General features: G+C 44.7%; 1 protein-coding gene and 1 long non-coding RNA gene across 14 annotated transcripts in view; both read right to left on the minus strand.

The window, feature by feature from the left end:
* The window catches only part of CAMK2B (calcium/calmodulin dependent protein kinase II beta), a 203,923-nt gene that overhangs the window by 6,469 nt on the left and 176,660 nt on the right, over nucleotides 1-20,794 (minus strand). For 6 of the 13 annotated variants that reach the window (XM_079954994.1, XM_079955003.1, XM_079955002.1 and 3 more), the window contains 9 exons: nucleotides 20,019-20,067; nucleotides 14,315-14,434; nucleotides 13,321-13,449; nucleotides 12,173-12,301; nucleotides 10,439-10,567; nucleotides 9,130-9,258; nucleotides 7,791-7,919; nucleotides 2,561-2,636; nucleotides 573-667 (listed from right to left, as the gene is read on the minus strand). In XM_079954994.1, coding sequence (XP_079811120.1) covers nucleotides 573-667; nucleotides 2,561-2,636; nucleotides 7,791-7,919; nucleotides 9,130-9,258; nucleotides 10,439-10,567; nucleotides 12,173-12,301; nucleotides 13,321-13,449; nucleotides 14,315-14,434; nucleotides 20,019-20,067 — 985 coding nt within the window. The remainder of the gene's footprint in view (nucleotides 1-572; nucleotides 668-2,560; nucleotides 2,637-7,790; nucleotides 7,920-9,129; nucleotides 9,259-10,438; nucleotides 10,568-12,172; nucleotides 12,302-13,320; nucleotides 13,450-14,314; nucleotides 14,435-20,018; nucleotides 20,068-20,794) is intronic. The other 7 variants (XM_079954997.1, XM_079954995.1, XM_079955006.1 and 4 more) reach the window with 3 other exon arrangements.
* On the minus strand, nucleotides 15,538-18,392 carry LOC307204045. The gene is made up of 2 exons (XR_013833488.1): nucleotides 16,142-18,392; nucleotides 15,538-15,803 (listed from the first exon to the last, which is right to left on the minus strand). It is a non-coding gene; the product is annotated as an uncharacterized lncRNA (long non-coding RNA).

Here is a 20,794-nt window from a genome sequence, read left to right on the forward strand (position 1 = left end):
CTTTCACAAAACTTGTGTGTAAGTCAGACTTGTGGCCAGTTTCTACTGAGGATTCCTTCATATTTGTTTACAGTACACTAATGAGCATTCATCCTGATTTGCTTGCAAGGTGTGTTTATGTATCTTCCTGTTAATCATTCATTCATTCCTTCCACACTTTTCAGTGCATTTCCCATCACATTCCTAATGCGAAAGTCTTCTGTTTGCACTGGAGTGACAGAGAACTTCAATTCATTGGTGCAAACCTGAAGTTCCAGTATGCCCTTGAATCCCTCCTGCAAAATAGCGACAGTCTGGATTCACCCTTTGATAAAGAGTGGGTTATAAACTTTCTCTATAAATAAACAAATAATTAAGCAAGCACTCATATGTCACCTGTCCCCACAACCAATATAAGCTGGTTGAAGGGAAAAGTAAAGAAGTAGGAACCTTTCAAGGACAAAGGAGCTGCCAAATGTCATCCCTCATGCAGTTATGTTCCTGAGTTGGGAAGAGAAGTGGCGGAAAACTCCTGTCAGTGGACAGGAAGACTTTCTCCCTCCCATATCTTACATGCAACAAGATATACTTACAGTTTTCAAAATAAAATCTGTGGAAGTCCATCCCTTCAACAAGGTTGCCCAAGGCTTCTGGTTCGAATGAAGTTAGGCCTGGATCACATATTTTTCTAGACAGGCAGGAAACACAGAGAGATGCCTTACTAGCAGTGCCACATGGAGGCATAAGACTGCCAGTGAAGGACAGGGTTATCAGCCCTTAAGTCATCTGTATGACTTAAAATCAATTTCAAAAAATTCCACTGGAAAAAACTGTTATGTCCCTGTGGAGATGCCCGTATTGAGTCAGTGGCTCATGTGCTTCTGGCTTGCGCTCTCTATAAAGATTTGAGGGGTGAGGTTCTTACCCCTCTACTATTGTCCATGCCGGATTGCTCAACCATTGCTACTGTGTCCTTACTTCTAGCAGATAAAGAAGATCAGGTGATACCAAAAACTGCAAGGTTTTTAGTAGGATAAGATCTATTATTTGATTATTGGTGTAAACCCCCAAAATGTATTTTCCAGTGTTAAGTTTTTACCTCTATCTTCAGTACATTTTATTTTATTGCTATGGCTAGTGGCTGATGCAAATAAACATCCTTCTGATTCTGATAAGGTTATCAGTGGCTAAGAGCCAATATGGCTATGTTCTACCTTTATGTTCAGGGCTGCTCTAAAGGCCTAGATACCCAGAAATCTCTTTCATTTTCCATCAAAGCTCAGGAAGCCTGAGCTATTGTGTTCCACAGAATGCATCTACCAAGAGAGGAAAAGATCTATCTAACTGAGAAAGGAGTTGGATAAATAAACATCCAAAATAAACAAGTAAATATGATCCAATAAACTGCTGGGCTACATCATCTCAAGAAACTGATTATGGATGTCAAAATGTGCTTTTCTGACAATAAAAGAGGTACTGCTGAGTTGCTCTTTGCTCATATGATTGTAGCTGAAGAACTTTGGAAGAGGTGGCTAATTTGTGCCTTTAGACTGGGTCCACTCAAACCTTAACCGATTTTATCAATGTGCAGGAAGGGACCAATCCAAGTGACTTTTCCAATTAGGAAAAGTCAGAAGCCCAACAAGGAATAACCAGGAGAGTTTTACGAACATTAACTCCTATGTAGATGAGACTGTTTGGCTATACCAGCCACAGAGTGGCTCAGCGAGGCATGTATAAAGGCAGTTGTGAGGGAGGTAAAACAAGAAGTCAGTAATTAAAGTGAAATTTGTTGGAAGAGCATCCTCATTAAAACTCTGTGGGGGTTCAAGGATATGGGCTGAAGTCACACGAGGCCACCACCTTGCTGAAGCTAAGCAAATCCGGGTCTGGCCAGTGCCTAGATGGGGGAAGACTGCCTGGAGACCACATGTAGCACAGCTCCTTTGGGTTCCATGGTGGAAGAAAGGCAAGATATAAATGTAGAATGTAAAATAAATGAGACTATTTATTGGGAGCATCACTGGTTGACACAGTGAGCTAATGGCTAATCAGATTTCTGAATGAAAAGTGAGAGGAACATATTGTCCTTCAGGACAAGCTCAACTGCCATGTTTCAGAGCAAGTGCAATGTTCTCAAATGTGTTTCCTATGGCTATTGGGTAATGCATGGGAGAACCTCACCTTAAAATCTACAGCTACTTTTATTTTGCACGAAGACAGAGCTGCTCAAAAACTAGCTGGCAAACTTTTTTTTTTAAGATTCCTGGTGGGGGCATGAAAGATATGGCACTTCCTCCTGTGGCAACATTTGGAAGCCCACAGGTAGCTCTGGGATAGCGCAGGTGGTAGAGATTTAATCTCTAGGGTTGTGAGTTCAAGCATCACATTCCTGCACCCCTTCCAACTCTATGATTCTAGGTCGTCCGTCCCGTCCCCCCGGATTTAAAATAACAATTGGCATAGTGACCAGATTAAATCTGCAGATGAAGGGCACTGTATACATTAATGAATGCAAAGACATGTAAAACTGGGTTTTGAGCCCAGTATTTTAGTGAGACCAAACATCCCGTCTACTTACGCATATGCCTCAAAGTCCCCATTGTTCACAGCCTCAATCAGCTGCTCTGTAATCTTTATGATTTCCTGTTTGCGGGCTACAAGTGGAGGAAAGATCCGAAGGGGGAGAGAGAGGAGAAGGAAGGAAGAGGAGACATACACAACGTCAGTGAGAGCAGATTCCCTGTAAGTCTCAAGGCCCTAGCAGAAAACTAACAGCTTTAAGTGTCCTTTCATGCCTCACTCCCTTGTTCTGGGAGTTTATATGAACCACTTCTCCACGGTGAGATCTTGTAAGGAGGCTTACATGACATATGCAGAGTACCATGCCTTGAAAGAACAGGATGCAAATGGCCAAGCACATATGGTAAGAAATAGTGACACAGTGCAGGCTCACTCTTAGGAAACCAGAAAACACTGATAGCTTTCAGCAGGGCAATATTATATCCCTTATTCACCACAAACACGCTACAGCAAAAGTATTACTTTCCTTCCGTCCTGAAACTGCCCACGATTCTCCCACAATGATACAGACTAAAACCGCCAAGTACCTCTGTAACCAGAAGATATAGGAGGAGATCTGGAGAGATGCAGGAATTTGCAAGGCACCCAAGCGACCCAGTTAGAGCAAGCTCTATGAATAATGCAGAAGCCAAGTGGCGGAGATGGTGTCAGTGGCCTTGCCAAGGTCATCTCTTGGGAGCAGAAGCATTTGGAAACTTGTGCCCTCATGGGGCCTGGAGAATCCACTCCACTCCTGCTTGCTGTGCCTTGAGGGAACCCCCAATCCTCTCCCACTTGGATGCTAGACTCCCATTAACAGAACTGAGTGGGAAGTTGGGGAGTGGGCACCCATGAGGGTGGAGGTGGGAAGCCCTTCTAAATTCTAGCCTCTAGAAAGTTTGAATAGGTGCAGAACCCATATGTATGACTGGGCAAGGAGAGCTGCATAGGGAGACTAGCAGACCTGGAGAATCTCAAGCAACAAAGACCCCACCCACATTTTGTGGACAAGTTGGTCCCATTTGACACGTGTGGATCTGAGTGACAGGGATTCAACGTCCACCTTAGCCAAGGGCTTAGAAAATATGGCTTGCCAAGCATGTTAATGGGGAAACAGACGCTTGACTCCCTTTTCTAAAGCATGTAAATGCTTTAGAATCGAATGCTTCAATCAAACTTCCATCTTCACATAGCTCTTCTGACTCACCCTAGATCTCCTGTGTTTCCCCAGCTTGCAGCAAAACTGATCCAAGAAAGCTCATGGACCCGGGCTCTGTGTAAATTGGTCCCATAAATACCTCTCTTTCAAGGTATAATTATACTGCTGACATCCTTCTCTCTTGTTCATTTTAAATTTCATCTACTGACATAATCTTGCCTTTGATCTGGTACCTCTCCCCCACAGGCCTAGTACAAATGCAAACTTGCCACTTTTACTCAAGGTGGCTCAGGACGATTCCCCTGCCTGAACTAATGTTAATCTTTAGCTCGTGTTTCTCAAACGTGTGCATGACAGAAGATGATATGCATGCAAATGAGCAAATGGGAAGGTATCAGTTAGTTGTTCTTGAACATTTGAGTTTACCTGGGCTGATTCTTTGCTTTGTGAGCACTCCTGATTCATAGGCATGCAGGGGCTACTTGTACGTCCATGTTTATACTGCGTATGTGTTGAGGGGATTCTTTCAGGGAACATAAAACAAGCTTCTAAGTGGTTTGGCTTTAAAGTAAATCTGTTATGTTTGGGTCATATCCAATGGTAGAACTGCCATAGTGGAAAGTAATTACACCTGGGCACCTGGTTTTTGCTTATCACTGCCCCACTCGCATGTGCATGCGCAAACACACACACACATACACACACACCCCTACTGCAGCCCTCTTCACCATACCCCATTCTTTTCTGAACTGTAAATCAACTCTCACAAGCAGCTGATATGTGCTTATAAGAGGTATCATCAAAAATCTGGTGTCCCAACTTGCAGGAGTACTTTCTGCAAAGGCAAAGACATCACTGAATATAACACTATAATGTGAAATGAGAGCAGGCCCCTTCCCACAACTTACTATATAGGTTTCCATAGGACAAATAAAGTTGCTTTTTAAGGGGGGGGGGATTTAAACCTGGGGAAAGCTGCAAAGGGGAAAGCTTAACCCTTCCCCAGCATTGGAGTCCCGTTCTGAATCGCTCCCCTCAGCTGCACTTACCTTTTTAAAAGAAAAGAAAAAGTAGTGAAGCATGTAGCAGATGTCCCATAATATATTCTAGGCACAACCCCAGTGGAGTAATTATACAGACTTTTGGGTTAATCTATTAATTGCAACTGCAAAATTTCCCCCACTATGTTCAAACCATAATAGATTGCCCCTCGCACTAATGAACTTCCTTAAAATGTGGCCACATTTTAGACATTAAAAAAAAAAGATTGCACAGGATTTTAACTGATTTTATATCTACTGCTTTTTGTATTTTTACTGTTGCTTTTGCTTCTGATGCTTCTGATCTGTTTTATATTTGTTTTATGGCTCTCTTTTGCAGGCTACCTTGAAAATCTAGATTAAGAAAATTATGTTTAAAAAACCCCTAATAAACTTCCTTCTGTTTGTTTGCATCCCTCTGTATCCCATAAAAATGTGAATGTATGAAACAGTGCTTTCCCCCTCCATAACAAAACCACATCCTATCCTGCCCACTTTTGCACCCATAATCACCAATGTATGGATTAGAATGATCCAACCCCACAGAAAAATGAATTGAGGTTGCAATTCCATGCACATTTATCTGGGAGGAAGCTATATTCAACACAGAGGGACTAACTTCCAAGTAAACATGCACAGGATGGCTCTGGGAAAGAGGGAGGGGAACTCTTTAAAGCAGTTTAAAGCAAAACATGTAAATGGATAATTCATTTACATGAAGTGATCCTAAATATTTTGTTGAAACCATTTTGCTGGATGAAGTGGAGCAGAAATGCTGCTCCCCCACCTCTCATCAAGTTGGATGGTCCTCAAGGCCAGCCAAATTTTTCTGACACCTGAGGCAGAACATCTCACAAGCGCCACTGCCTGGCAGTAAAAATGCCCTTTCATGACATCCAAAATCAGCTGCCTAATGTTAAGACTAGCCCAGGTTGAAAATATGCACTAAGCCTTAAAGAAAGCAGCAAGCAATGAAAGACGGTACTATCCCGATCCTATCCAGCTACACATTTCTCCCTGAAAATAAACCTAGTCGGGAGGTGGGGGGGGGGGGAGATGCCTTTAACTTTCCAGCAAATCCAGTTCTTACCTGTGAGCTTGCCAGTCATGCCTGCTTCTGCTTTGAAATGAGTGCTCTCCCTGTGCCCTGTCCTAGCACTAGTTGTGTGGCATCTCAGCTCATGTTTGCTGGTGTCTCCCTCCAGCTGCAAATGTGCCAAGCTGTTATTCATCTCTGTAAACCAACACCGCTGCCCGGGACTCCCAGGTTTTCAGCAGGGGAAAGAAAGTTCAGGCCGGATGAGACCTTGTGACTCACAATCCCGTGGAGAAAAGAAACCACTTTTTCTGCATCTCCCCTGCAGTTGCTACTAAGGTAAAGGTAAAGGGACCCCTGATTCTGGGGTTGCGGCGCTCATCTCACTTTATTGGCCGAGGAAGCCGGCGTACAGCTTCCGGGTCATGTGGCCAGCATGACTAAGCCGCTTCTGGCGAACCAGAGCAGCGCACGTCTACCTTCTCACAGGAGCGGTACCTATTTATCTACTTGCACTTTAATGTGCTTTCGAACTGCTAGGGTGGCAGGAGCAGGGACCGAGCAACGGGAGCTTACCCCGTCGCGGGGATTCGAACCACCGACCTTCTGATCGGCAAGTCCTAGGCTCTGTGGTTTAACCCACAGCGCCACCCGCGTCCCTTACAGTTGCTACTAGGTGCAGCAAAAAAGCTGTGCACTTTCAGTACTCAATGCAACAGCAGCAAGAACAAAACATCTTCTGTAGGTGTGCTACTTTGGATAAGACCTGATCAGCCAAAACCTATTTTTGGTAATGCAGTTTGTACACTTTTTTATGAATATAATTTCATTGCTGATTTATGTTGTTCACTGCTGTTATAGGCGGCTGGGCCAGCCGCGGGAACAGAACATTTCATGGGGCTCCCTCAGGCGCCTTAGCCTGGGTGGGCGGGGGCTGGAGGAGGCAGCGGCTTTGCTTGCCCAGCCTCAACAGGAAGAGGCAGAAGTTGCATGTGGTGATGCTAATCATCTGTGTGGCCGGCAACTGCCTTCTTCCTCCCTGCCAACTTTCTGACATCTTAGTACACCGCCGTATCATGTAGTTTATGCCGTATTATACCATAATATTAGCTGGCGGTATATTACGATGTTGGAAAGCAGATATCACCCAGCCCGAAATGAGACTTCTGAGAAAACATGCATTATGGGAGCCCTTCATGTGTTCTGTTATAACCAATGAATTCCACCCTTGAAAACGTAATTCATTTGCCATAATCCAGCCCAGATGGAGAAGGGGGGAACGTGTGAGCCTGAGGCTTGCTGCAGCTCATCTTCCTAATGTTAAGCCATGCTTTAGCACTACGTGCTAACACAGCCAGAGATCAGGCCTAAGATCGGAATATCAGACCACACAATTCCCAAAGTATGGCTTTCATTTGGCTTTGCCCAATTGGCACGAGGCTTTACTAGTGGTCTTAAACTAAGACCTCACACTACCCATATTTACCAGGACTGTGACTGTGACTGAACCCGTGACTATCCCCTTGAGGCAGAAGACAGACTGGCTTTAGGGAAAAAGTAGGACATACACCCTAGTGCACCCTCCGGCCTGAACCTTTCTTCAAACAACATGCCTCCAACTGGATAGAGAGGAGAACAACTGCAGTGTTTGGACCTCTGGGAGGAAAGATGGAGGGAAATTGCCCAGTCCCATGCCCATATTTGTTTAAACACACAGCAAGAGCATCGTAAATCAGTATCTGCAATGTCCCAGGCTTTAAACACAATGCTTCTCCCACAATGCAACCTCGATTTTCAGCTTGTGCCATGCATTTAATGCACTTTCTCTGTTAGCCTGCATTCACACAAGCATAGCTATTCGCCCACTAGTGTTTTCATGTGAAGCCATGCAGCAATACCCATTAGGCTATTTATTTTGCACCTACAGTGTAATAAAGAGAACAGAATCTTCCCTGGGGTCTGAACAGAACAAAGTGGGGCTCACAGCTGCAGGCCACGAAACCATGCTACTTACGATCTGAAGGCAGAGGATTTGGGATGAGTGGAATTGGGAAAAGCTGGGTGACAGCTGGCTGTGGCCCCTCAGCTTCTGGGGCTCCAGAGCCCCGTTTCACCATGCTTAGAATATCAGACAACTTGGCAGCTGGTGTGAGACAGATGAAAGAAGGCACGGAGAGAATAATAATAAAACACAAATGAATGGGAGAGTGGAGAGGGACTAGAAAAACAAGGGAAAGAAAGGGATCAGATAAAGGAGAGCGACTAAGAAAGAATTCAAGGTGAACAGTGTCTCCTGTTCTAGTCTAACCAATGAAGGCGGCAATGGCACTTTCTAAAGAGTAGCTCAATGCTCACATTACAGGAAACCATTATTTTGTGGTTTACTGTGAACACAGCTATCTGTTTGGCTCCTCTTCATGCAACCATAATCCCTGGCTTAGAATTATGTCTGAATTAGGGATCATTATTTGTTTTGCTGAAACCAACCATGATTGGTAAGGTGAGAACCTTGTTGTGTATCACACTTTATTTGCATAGAACAAACCGAACCTGCAAGCTCTTTGCACAGAGCCTGCTGCAAGATTTGTGTAAGGTGGTCTGAGCTTGTGCATAGCCTCCACATGGTATAGGAGAGCCAAGAGCATTCAGTAAAAGCAGGTAAAGTGAGGTCTTCCAAGTTTATGGATCTGCTAAGCCTGGAGAAGAAAAGGCTGAGAGGACACGATAGCACTCTTCAAATACTTGGAAGGGCTGTCACACAGAAAAGGGCAAATACTTATTCTCTGCTACCCCAGAAGGCAGGACTAGACCTAAGGGTTGCAGGAGAACTGATTTCAACTGGACATTAGGAGAAACTTCTCAACAGGTGAGAGCAGTTCAACAATGGAATAAATTAACTAGAGGGATAGTGAATTCTCCTGTGATAGGCATCTTCAAACAGACCAGCATCTGTTGAGGATGCTCTAGCTTTTGGTTGCCTTTAATGATCAGCGGGCCGCTCTAGATCAGGAATGGAGAACACGTGGTACTCCAAATGTTGGATCTGAATTCCCATCAGCCCCAGTCAGCATAGCAAATGGTCAGGGGTTATGGAACTTGTAGTCCAGTAGTATTGGGGGGGGTGCATAGGCTCCCCTTTCCTGCTCCAGATGACCAACTAATCCTCATTCAACTCTATGGTTCTATGAATAAAAAAAGCTATGGAAAAGCCCAAGATGTATGGTGCCACATGAGCTGTAGAGCACGCACATTAGAGTCAAAGGAGGGCACAGCAGTGCCAGCTGCCACACTAGACTGCTGGAACATCCCTGAAGGCATGGGACAAGAAATCCCAGTGACACCACGCTACTTACACTGGGGAGGAAGTGGGTTGGCAGCACCTGAAGGTGGGCATGGAAGGGTGATGGAGGACTTTGGCTCCTCGCCTTCAGGAAGCCCAGAGCCCTTTTTCACCATGCCTAATACATCACAGAGTTTTGCAGCTGGGGTGGAAGAGATGAGAGGAGGGAGAGGTGAGAAAAAAACACAAAAGGCAACAGGCAGAAAGAAATGAAAGCAAGAAGGAAAGGACTAGAAAACAGGCAAAGTGAACTGGGTCAAGGAGGAGAACTTGATGGGATTGGAGTCCCTTTACATCATTCCATAACCTAGTAACAATGCAAGCAATATTCTTCCTAGAATTATTTTCAGTGCAAATAGTCCCTCAACTTTTAAAACTGAGTGGATAGGAGAGAAATAACTCAGGATTAGTCTCAACAACTTGCCCATTACATTGTAAAACTAGTCCTGAATTAGACTGCTCCAGACTACAAATGAGATGGAGGGAAAGAGGGGACTTGCCTAAAGTATAAGCATACAAACAGGCTGGAGTGGTAGAGTTTTTGAGATCAGACCTTCTAATAATTTATAATAAGGCTATTTTCCCCCTTTGAGGTAGAACTCAGCAGCCACCACTTACACCCTCCTTGGGTGTTTTTAATGCGGCTGGAATGTGTCCCTGAACTCTGATAATACTTCTTGCTTGCCTGGATGGAGGATAGAGAGGGGTGTGCATGTAGAAACTAATGGAGAGGGGCAAATTTGCACTCGTTGCTCTGCCCACTTTTGCCTCTGGCCCCACTCACCATTGGCATGTGATTCCTGGAAGGGAATGAAGGAGCTTGGACTGATCTAATACATTTAAGGCTATTTCCACTTGAGGTATGGAGTGGGTACATCACCCTGGGGCTCTCTGCTGCCTGCGCATATGAGCATAATTTATTCAGGGCAACAATCCAAATTCAATTACTCTGAAGCAACCATTCTTAGGGTGGATCTACACACAGGAAAAAAATGCTATAAATAAGTAGGAAATTAAATTGTTATAACAAAATAAAATTAAAAAACTATGGAAAAACAGCTGTAAAAATTTCCTGCTCTCTGCCGCCATCTGTTGTTGTATGCTTATAGTGCATTCAAATTGTTGTTTCTTTACTAATGTAGCTGAGTCCTTATTCATTGGCGGTGCAGCTAAGCCCTATACAGTACCACCCAGCGAAACTGCCCCTGTTCAAAGTGCAAGGCCTTTCTTTTCAAGGAAAAACAAAAAGAGGGGGACCTCACAAGGATTCTACAGGGTGCTTACGATACTCCAGCTACATGCAGGCGATGCCTGCTACTTACACTGGAAAGGAAGAGGATTTGCAGCCCCTTGAGATGGGCTAGGCAGAGGGATGGAAGGCTTTGACTCTTCAGCCCCTGGAGGCCCAGACCCCTTTTTCACCATGCCTAATACATCAGACAGTTTGGCAGCTAGGGTGGGAGGAGGGAGAGAAATATGAGAAAACTAAACAGAAAAGTAACAGGGGATGGGAAATGAATACGCAATAAAAAACAAGGCGGAGAGGGCTAAGAGAAAGGAATCTGCTTGGGGGGGGGAACGACTTTTCACGTAGTGAGGATGTGGCTTAGCTTGCGTCAATGTCTACATTTGTTCAGATGTTCTTAAAGTTCCTGAGACTCTAAAGATCCCTTGGTTATTCAGGGGCTGTTGGTTCTTTTTTCTCTGCCATCATGGGGGGAGATGTTGTCTTGGCCAGAACGATGGGACAAGCAGAGTACAGAATTATTTGGGATTACCCAGATTATCCCAAGAATGACTTGGGTTAGAAAGCAAAAATGTAAGAGCAAAATAATGTTGAGAGTCCCAGTTATGTAAATATGGAGTTGCTTATTCAGGGTATCAAGCCTGATACAACCATGTCTTAACACTACAGTCCTCTTTTCTGATTACATACACCAGGGGCCGACAACCTAAGGCCCATGGGCCGGTAGCAGGCCACAAGGCTTGTCTAACTGGCCCATGGTGACCCCCGCCGCTCTTACTGGAGCAGCGCGGGGACCGACTTCCAGGTTGATGGCGCCTGTGCACGGGCACTCCTCCGACCCAGATGTGTGCAGGAAATAGCATGTGCGCATGAGTGCAGGATGGAGAAGTATCTGTGTGCATTCGCAGACACTATTTCCGGCGCAGTTCCGGGTCGGAGGAGCACCGGAAATAGCATGTGTGCACGCACATTCCTCTGACCCAGAAGAGAGTGCATGCGCACACGCTCCGGCCCATCCTCCGACAGACAGAACGTCGACTGGCCCATCCTTTGATAAGGTTGCCAATCTCTGGCATACACAGTCCTTTTGCAACCTGGTGCCTTTCAGATGCTTTGGACTACTACAACTAATCCAGAACGTGGCAGCTAGACTGGTGACTGGGAGCGGCCGCCGAGACCACATAACGCCGGTCTTGAAAGACCTACATTGGCTCCCAGTACGTTTCCGAGCACAATTCAAAGTGTTGGTGCTGACCTTTAAAGTCCTAAATGGCCTCGGCCCAGTATACCTGAAGGAGCGTCTCCACCCCTATTGTTCTGCCTGGGCACTGAGATTCAGTGCCGAGGGCCTTCTGGTGGTTCCCTCACTGCGAGAAGCCAAGTTACAGGGAACCAGGCAGAAGGCCTTCTTGGTAGTGGCGCCCTCCCTGTGGAACGCCCTCCCACCAGATGTCAGAGAACAACAACTACCAGACCTTTAGAAGACATCTGAAGGCAGCCCTGTTTAGGGAAGCTTTTAATGTTTGATGTATTACAGTATTTTAATATTTTTTTGGAAGCCACCCAGAGTGGCTGGGGAAGCCCAGCCAGATGGGCGGGGTATAAATAAATTATTATTATTATTATTATTATTATTACTACTACTACTACTACAACTCCCATCAACCCCTTAGGCAGCACAAAACTCAGGACGAGGAAGGGGCCCTGCAACACTGAGTAGGGCAACTGCCTTACTTTATGGCTAGAAAAGCTACAAAGAGTCCTCAGCAGCAGTTCTGTTCGGCAGTCCCTGGTGCCGCATGCTACTTACACTGGAGAGGAACAGGATTTGCAACAACAGAAGGAGGGAAGGGCAAAGTGATGGAAGGCTTTGCTTCTTCTGCGTCTGGTGGCCCAGAGCCCCGTTTCACCATGCCTAATACATCAGAAAGCTTTGCAGCTGAGAGAGGAACAGATGGGAGCAGAGAGGGCGAGACAGGGAAAGAAACCCAATTTTAAAATGAAAAAGAAAGTACCAGAAAGCCATGCTAGAGAATGGAATCAAAGTAAGACAGCATGCAAGGAAGGCTTTGGGGTTCCTTCTAGTATTCACAAATTTGGAGCTTCATTTGCCCAATGGTCTCCTCAAATATTTTGTGTGGGAGCAAAGACCCATGTTAGTTTTTCAAAAAAAGAGATCCCTAATATGTTTTACTCCCAGCTCACACAAGCCTTCTCTATGGCCATTCCAACCCAGCATTAGCAGGAAAGAGTAAAACACAGCAGACCATGGACCATACATTGTCATGTTTCTTCTCTGTTCCCTGGACACTGAGGCAAGTCCTTTTCAGTGGTGGCCCCCGCATCAATGGGGCATCCCAGAGGGAGATATGTAGCCTTATCATTGCCAGGCCATGGTCTGATGGCACCTGAAGCCCACCACCTTGCTAAAGAGCCTGGATGGGGAAACTCCTGAGGACCCCAGGCATACACTTTGAGTTCCAGGATGAAAAAAAAGGACAGGATATAAGTGGAAATTATATATATATATATAAATTTGAAAGTATTTTCATTCCAAGTTGTGTTTAACTAATGAAAGGCTTCTGTTTAACTAATGAAAGGCTTCTACGGCAGGGCTGCCATCCATCCCAATTTTCCAGGACATGTCATGGAATTCACCTCCAAAAATGGCATCCTGGATTATTTTTCGGAAATCAAGCAAACGTCCTGGAAAACTGGCAATGGGGGTTAAATTGTGCCAAAAATATCTTTAAAAGCTCCAAAACTCTTGTAGCCTTTACTATAAAAGGCTCAGCAACTTTGAGGGTTGTCTGAAAAAGTTCAACAACTGTTCGTGTGTCCTGGTTTTTACTTTTGAAATATGGCAATCCTATTCAATGGAGACCATGAAAATCCCTCTGGGATTTTGTGCCAAATTAACCCCCCAGTGCTGCAAACCCAGACCACCTTGCTACTTACACTGGGGAGGTAGAGGGTTTGCAACAGCTGGAGATATGCAGGGTGGAGAGACCAAAGTCTTTGACTCTTCAGCTTCAGGGAGCCCTGATCCCTTTTTCACCATGCCTAATACATCAGTCAGCTTGGGTACTGAGACAGGACAGAAAAGACAGGACAGAAAAGGCAGGGAGGTAGAGAAGGAAGAGAAACCAAGTATAATGGAACAAGAACAGAAGAATGAACAAACCCAGGAACATGGGTTAGGAAATGGAAACATTAGGTGGAAAAGGTGACCATCAGGTACTATCTAGCGCCCCCTCCCCAACAAACACACAAATTGTGTTACTATATTTACATTTATTTATAGCTACTAGTGTCATACACTTACTAAATGTTTATCCACACTGTCAGAACAGACAGACCTATGACTTGTTCAGATGTTGTGCGAAACCACTGGTTCCCACTATGTGATAATGTCTGCAAGTGCCTCCGAGCTCATGCACACCCCAGCCTCTTCTGCATGCTAGAGGAGAATTTCAAACCTTTCTACTTTCAATTTTAAACTAACCTTAGTCCCCCATGGCATCTGAATTCAGATGAAACTATGGTTTATTTACACTGTGAGCCACAGTTTCAGATCCTGGCTTGTTCTCAAATCACAGTTGTTGTTTTTTAAAAAAACCATAGTTTCCTGAGCTGCAGCATCACTGGTAGCTACAATTAGTTTTAAATCCAGAACTGATGCTTTCAATCTGCTCCCTCTGGTGCGTGAAAGACAAGGAGAGGGGAAGTAACAGTGTGTGTGTGTGTGTGTGTGTGTGTGTGTGTGTGTTTTTGTGTAAGCCTGAGGCCCATGCAGGTTCACTTAAAATCACAGCTTAAAATTACATCTGAACTGTGCCTATGACTAAAAGTCTTGGGGCATTTACTGACGGGTCAACCACAGTTCAGTGGAAAGTTAAACTACAGTTGAGTGGAAAGTTGGGGAAAGGAGCACAGGGACTTTGTGACTTACAAGCAGCAGCAACAGCAGCAGCAGCAGATGGTATCGGAGAAGTCTGCAGACTGGGAGGAAGTTCAGGGACAGATCCTGGATTCAACTGGCTTTTTACAAGCTCATTATCAGCAGCCTTAACTGATGTGAATGGGTAAGAGAGGAAAAAAGAGAGGGAGGGGGAAGGAAAAACAAACACCATAAAGCGAGAAATAAAAAGTTCCAAAGAAAAGTGGCGGCTCTGATGGGAGAAAAGAGAGAATGGGAAAGCAAAATATACACCGGCAGAGAAAGAGAAGAGGATGGCAAAATGGAATATAAAAGAGGAGAAAAACACACAGAGGAGGCAGGGCATAGTCTAACGAAAGGATTTCCACTATCTGTTTGCTTCAGCTGGTTTGTTCTCTGTCAATCCTTTACCCCAACTCCATCCCCCCTCACTTGACCTCCCAACTTGGCCTCCTTTGAGAAGGGCCAAAGTTGTATCTTCAGAACATTGCATATTCAAGAGAGATGCTGATAGGATACAACTCTATCTTCGTGCCACGTTTGCAATCTTCTTGCGGCCTGGTGTGAATGCCAAATTGGGTGGGCAAATTCAACCTTGTGTAAGTGTGTGCTTTTTTTACTAGCATACGAAGATCCACCATTGAGAACCAGGTGCAAAATGGCGGCTTTGGATGGTGGGGTGTGGCAACATACTCTTAGAATTAAGGAGAGGTGCCTCTAAGCACAAGCTCAGCCAAGCAATTTTTTCAGTATGAAAACTGAGTTTGCAGTCCTCACACATAAAAACACTCTCCTGTTCCCTGCCCCTGTGCACCATGTAACAAAGAAAGACATGTGTTTTCTCACTCCAGAGCGTCTGGAAATATATTCTGCACTTTATACACTAGAGTATTCTACCTGTATTTCTCCTTGGAGCCGCATGGAACAACACATGCATCAGATCTATGAATCTGTAAGTAAATCTTTTAAAACTTCCTTAGCAGTGAGTGGTCTGTTCCTTGCAAAAGGGGTAGAAAGAGGGGAGTGCTGTAAACGGCATAAGAAAAGTCTAACAACCTATATTCCTAATGTTCCACTGTGCTGCTGATTTTTGTGAGTTTAAAACTCTGCTACTGGGGCTCTCTTGTGTTAGCTCCACATTTCAAATACAGGAACCCAGCCAATTCTTTTGTTGTTCACGCACACAGGTGGGTTCACAAGGATTCATATATTTTCCTCCCACAAGCAGCCTAATATTTTTGGGGGGGGGTAGGAGGAGCCTTTTTCATTGTTGCTTTTGTTAAATAATCGTGAGCCATACAGTCATTGCTGATCTACTGCAAAACACATAAGTGATCTATCAGTAAGCTCCTGATCTAACGTCTGCCCACTCGTGTGCTAGATTACAAGGCTGTTTGCATTCCGCTCTTTCCAGCACCACTAAGCCAGCTGTCAGCTTGAAAGTGGAGGCAATCTTTAAAGTCACTCTTACAGAAAATACAAGACCAGTCTGGTCGACCTACTCGGTGTTATGTACTGAGTTGAATAGGATCCAAACTGCAGCAGTCTGATTGGTCCTAGAACAATAGGATCCAAATTGCAGCAGTCTGATTGGTCCTAGAACAATGCAGCAGTATGATTGGTTGGCAGGAACCACCCAATCATGCTCCAGATATAAGTGAATCCACAACCTGATTGGCTTACAGTAGAATTCCAGAATTAGCCAATCATGTGCAGCCCATTGTGTAAATAATGTATATAAAGCAGATACTTTGAGGGGACTTTCATTCATTCCTCCTCACCACTATGAGCTGAATAAAGAGCATGAAATCACTGTGCGACTCTGAGTATATTTCATACTCCCAGGTAATGTTGCCGAGAGAATTAGATGCCACCTGTTACAAAAACTGTGTGCAGCACTTATTTAATTGATGCCCCCCGCCAGTCAAAAGAAAACAAGTCCCCTCCCCACTACCAGGAGTGTTTTCCAGGACCCAAGAGTTACACTATAACAACTTAAAGAGGATATCCTTCAAAACAAAAAATGCATTTAGGTACAAAGAAACACATGGAAGGACCTCCTACTGAACTCAGTGGGATTTACTTCTGGGCATACATGCATATGATTACAAAGCCCACACACCCATTACCCAGCCCCGAACAGAACAAACCCAACTTCCTGTTGCTTCCAAGACAAAAGTATCCAGAGTAACAGGAAACACTTGAGTTCGCTCTCTTTACAATACTCCGTAACCCCACCAAAGATTAACAATAAACATCTGCATCAATATTCGCTCTGCCTCCCGTGGCCTAACTTACACATTTTGCTTACCCACACTCATGGAGCTGCATTACATAATGTGAAAAATGTGTCCCAGTCTTTTCTATAACTTGGGTCTTCCACAGGAGGGCCAAACCCACAGAAGTGGGTATTGCCCAACCTGAAGTCAATCATGCATACTGGAGCTGGGGCTGGGGCTAGAATCTGTTTGGTTTTCATTTTAAAATGAAAGAAAGTTGCAGAGAGAAAGAGAGTCAAGTGCGCTATTCAGCAAAAGGCAGAGTGTCTTTTTTTGCATTTTGGGTTTTTCAATGCAAACTGCACTTGCAAAAATACCCTGTTCTATATAACCATTAACAACAATGCAGGGGCTTTCCCTTCCTTTGCCTCCGATCATCCTAAAAATCAGTGGGGAAAAGTGGGCATATGTGGTAAAATGTATCTATGTGTGTTGCATGTTGCTTTAAAGCTTCCTGGGCCTGAAAAAGTGAAGGCTATTGACCAATAATGCTGCAAGGGATCTTGGGACACACATCTCTGACTGTACACTGCTTCAGTGGCACTCTCAAAGCAGGAATGAGGCAGAATTCAGGCTTGTTCGATCTACTTTGCGCTTTGTAGAACTTCAAGATCTTCCAACCAGAGCCAAGTGCAAAAGACATACACTTAGAATGAAAAAAACTCTGAGCACATTTGGAACCTAGGAATTTGTTTCCAGTACCTGAACTGAACTGAGCTTACATTACTTTCACAACAAAATCCACTCCTGCCTAGTTTTCTTCATTTCAGCTGTTAGATGGGAGAAGTTGTTTTGCTGTAAGCACTGTAAAATAACTAGGAGTCAGAAAGTCCTGCCAACCTACTGCAAATCACCCTGAGATCATCTGCCAGATTTGCTCTTCACTAGAATGGAACCGTACTGTTCATGCTAGCTTTGGGTTCAATTACAGCAAAAAATAAATAAAAATAACAAAACAAACCCAACAACAGAAAACAAATCTTCAGAATACGAAGCTATCTTGAGGACTTATAATTTGGGCTGTGCAAACTTTCAACCAGTTAACTGGTTAAATGATTAAAAACATTTCACCAACTGAAAAGGCCACAAATCAATTGGGCAGCATGTGAATTATTTCCCAATTTGTCAGTAGCTTTCTCTTGTCCTGGGCAACCCAAAGTGACTTACAACCCAACAGACAGGCAACAAACCCCACACAGATACACTAAACCAAGAGAAATACGATTAAAAACACCCCACCTGGGCATGTGTGTAAGGCAGGCATAGGCAAACTTGGCCCTCCAGATGTTTTAGAACTACAACTCCCACCATCCCTGACCAATGGTCCTGTTAGCTAGGGGTGATGGGAGCTGTAGTCCAAAAACATCTGGAGGGCCGAGTTTGCCTATGCCTGATGCATGGTATAAAAATTGTAGATGGCAGATGCCATCTTAGCAGAGGCATTGCCTCTGCATCGTGTCCAAGACATTTTGCTGCCTCAGGTAAAGGACAAGATGGTACCCCTCACCACAATTCCATGTAAGAAGCTGTCTGGACTGGCAGTTAAATGTTACTTCTACACTGGCAACAGGGCAGTGTATCTGGCAGGACAGGTTTCATGGTGCATAGAACTTTGTCTCCCAGCACCTCACTGTTGCTCCCTGCCTCAAAACATGTTTATGCCTAATGGTTCGGCTGGCCCTGGTTTCTTTCTTCACTTCCGCACAGGAAGGACACCTAGCATAGGAAGTATGGCCACCTGTCATGGATTCTTTACTGTAATTGAGATTCCTGCACTGCAGGGAGTTAGGACCCTCGAGGGCCCTTCCAACTCTATGATTCTATGATTCTATGATTTTAATTAGGAGCAATGTCACCGCTACTTTTGAAATGTATTTTACAGTGGTGCCTCGCAAGACGAAAAGAATCCGTTCCGCGATTCTCTTCGTCTAGCGGTTTCTTCGTCTTGCGAAGCAAGCCCATTGACGGCTTAGCGGATTAGCGCCATTAGCGGTTTAGCGGCTTTTAGCGGCTTAGAAAAAGGGGGGGAAGGAAAAAAAACCCGCAGGAACTCGCAAGACATTTTCGTCTTGCGAAGCAAGCCCACAGGAAATTCGTTTTGCGAAGCACCTCCAAAACGGAAAACTCTTTCGTCTAGCGAGTTTTCCGTCTTGCGAGGCATTCGTCTTGCGGGGCACCAATGTATAATGAATTATTTGCCACCAAGTGTGCCAACTTGAATAAAATATTGCGGGGGCCCAGGTAAGTCCTACCGCACATAATTGATCAGGTGACCTGGTGCACACACACTATTGAATGGCAGTGCCCATAAAGTTTGGGGGGCTGGCCCTCTCAAATATTTTTTGGGGGGGGACAAAGTCCCCACGGCCCCTAGGAGTTGGCTCCTATGCTCGCCACCAACTTTCTAATTGTTTTATACTGGACCTCAGTTTTTCTTTTTCTTTTTTGGGGGTGGGGTGAGGTTCTACACATAAATTTTCCTCCCCCCCCGACCTGCTCACAACTTCACATTTTTAGCCAAAGATGACTGATGAGCTCCATGTAATCTCTGCAGCTTTTGCTTTACCTTCAGGCAGCTCAAAGAGGCATGGAGCTCCTTTCTGCTGATCTAGATATATCACACATCCAAAAACAAGAACTGAAACATCTTTCCCAGCTCTAGCAGCTGAGATCATTCAATTGGATATGGAGACTTGGGAAGATCTGTATGCAAAACTTGTCTTCTGCCAAAGTGAGATCGGTTCCCATCCCTTTTATTTTATTTGCTCTCCAGTGTCTAACTAGAAATTCTCCCTAAGGAGATCCAGTGGAGAGGTGAAGCCAGAAACATTCAGTGTATTATTTTACACTGAAGCCAGGGGGCAAAGCAATTTGGATTCCCTATCACAGCTCAAGTAAGAGAAAGTTCTCGCAAGACTCAGTACCAACATCAACTGGGAACTATTTGTCCTGTATCTCCCAGGAAATCAATCACACAGTCATTGCCAGCATCAGGGACTGGCATCCCAGGGGAGTTGCTGGTGACCCAGGACCCAACCAGCTCTGATGCCTCCACAACAGCTGGGTTTGTGAGCCTTCATTTTATTTTCCCACAGTGCCTCCACACACACACACACACCAATGCTGCTGGCACTACCACAGCCTAGGGGGACCCATCAATGTAAATTACCCAAAGCCCTTCCAAATCTAGAGCAGGCTTTGCAAATACTATATGCAAATACTACATTTGGCCTTAAAGTCCATAGAATCCTTCATCTGCTTGTGTTCCCTTGTGACAGAAGGTCCTTATGCTCCTATCCAAGGCCACATTCATTCATTTCTTCCAAGTGCATCCATATGGCTTCTCAAGGACACAAATTCTCAGGGGTGTACAGGTGGGTTTGCTTTGCCAGATTTATATGGCATGAAACTTCTGACTGACCCCTCAAGTCTGTTACCTTTCGTGTCCTCATCCTCTATGGTGGTGTTTGTGCTGTCGGAGGATTCCTGTGGAAACATACAGGGGTGGAAAAAAGGAGAAAGCGAAACATTAGTGGCTCTGGCCAGAAACAAATGCTGGAGGAGAGGTTGAACTTGCACAACTGGGCACATCAGAAGAAGGACCAGGGAGAGCTCAAAAGCCCTGCATCTAACTAAGTAATTATTAGGGGCACCCATTGTCTCTTCTCTTTCCTGCCTCTAACAGGAACATCTTTCAAACCAAGTAGGTTCAAAGATATAAACGGGATTTCTGCCAGGAGAAAATGCAGGGATGAATCTTGACCAGGAATAAGAAAATCAAGGCTCTCTAGATGTTCCTGGACTACAATTCTCATATTTCCTGATAGTTGGTCATGTTGGCTGGAGTTGATGGGAGTCCAAGTCCATCAACATCCCATATCTCTGATCTAGACTTCCAACATGACTACATTCCTGAGTTCTCTCCACCACGATACATCAGAATTCCATATATCTTCCTTCAAACCCCTAATCTTTTCCCTTTTAAATGAATGCTCCCTGATCAAGTCTTAACTTCCCATCTTCACAAAGGAAAATAGTTGAAATTATGGCAATTTTAGAGCAAGTCCATAAATTTCTTGCCTCTGAATGTGGAAACCCACCATTTTCACCTGCCATGAGATCCTGAAAGCCCCAGGGAACCATTAGGATGGTATTCAGCTAGATTTTACTCAGAGTAGACCCACTGAAATTAATGGCCCTGCCTTAATTTCAT

Source organism: Podarcis cretensis (assembly GCF_951804945.1).
Source record: "Podarcis cretensis genome assembly, chromosome: 15".
Classification (NCBI taxonomy): domain Eukaryota; kingdom Metazoa; phylum Chordata; class Lepidosauria; order Squamata; family Lacertidae; genus Podarcis; species Podarcis cretensis.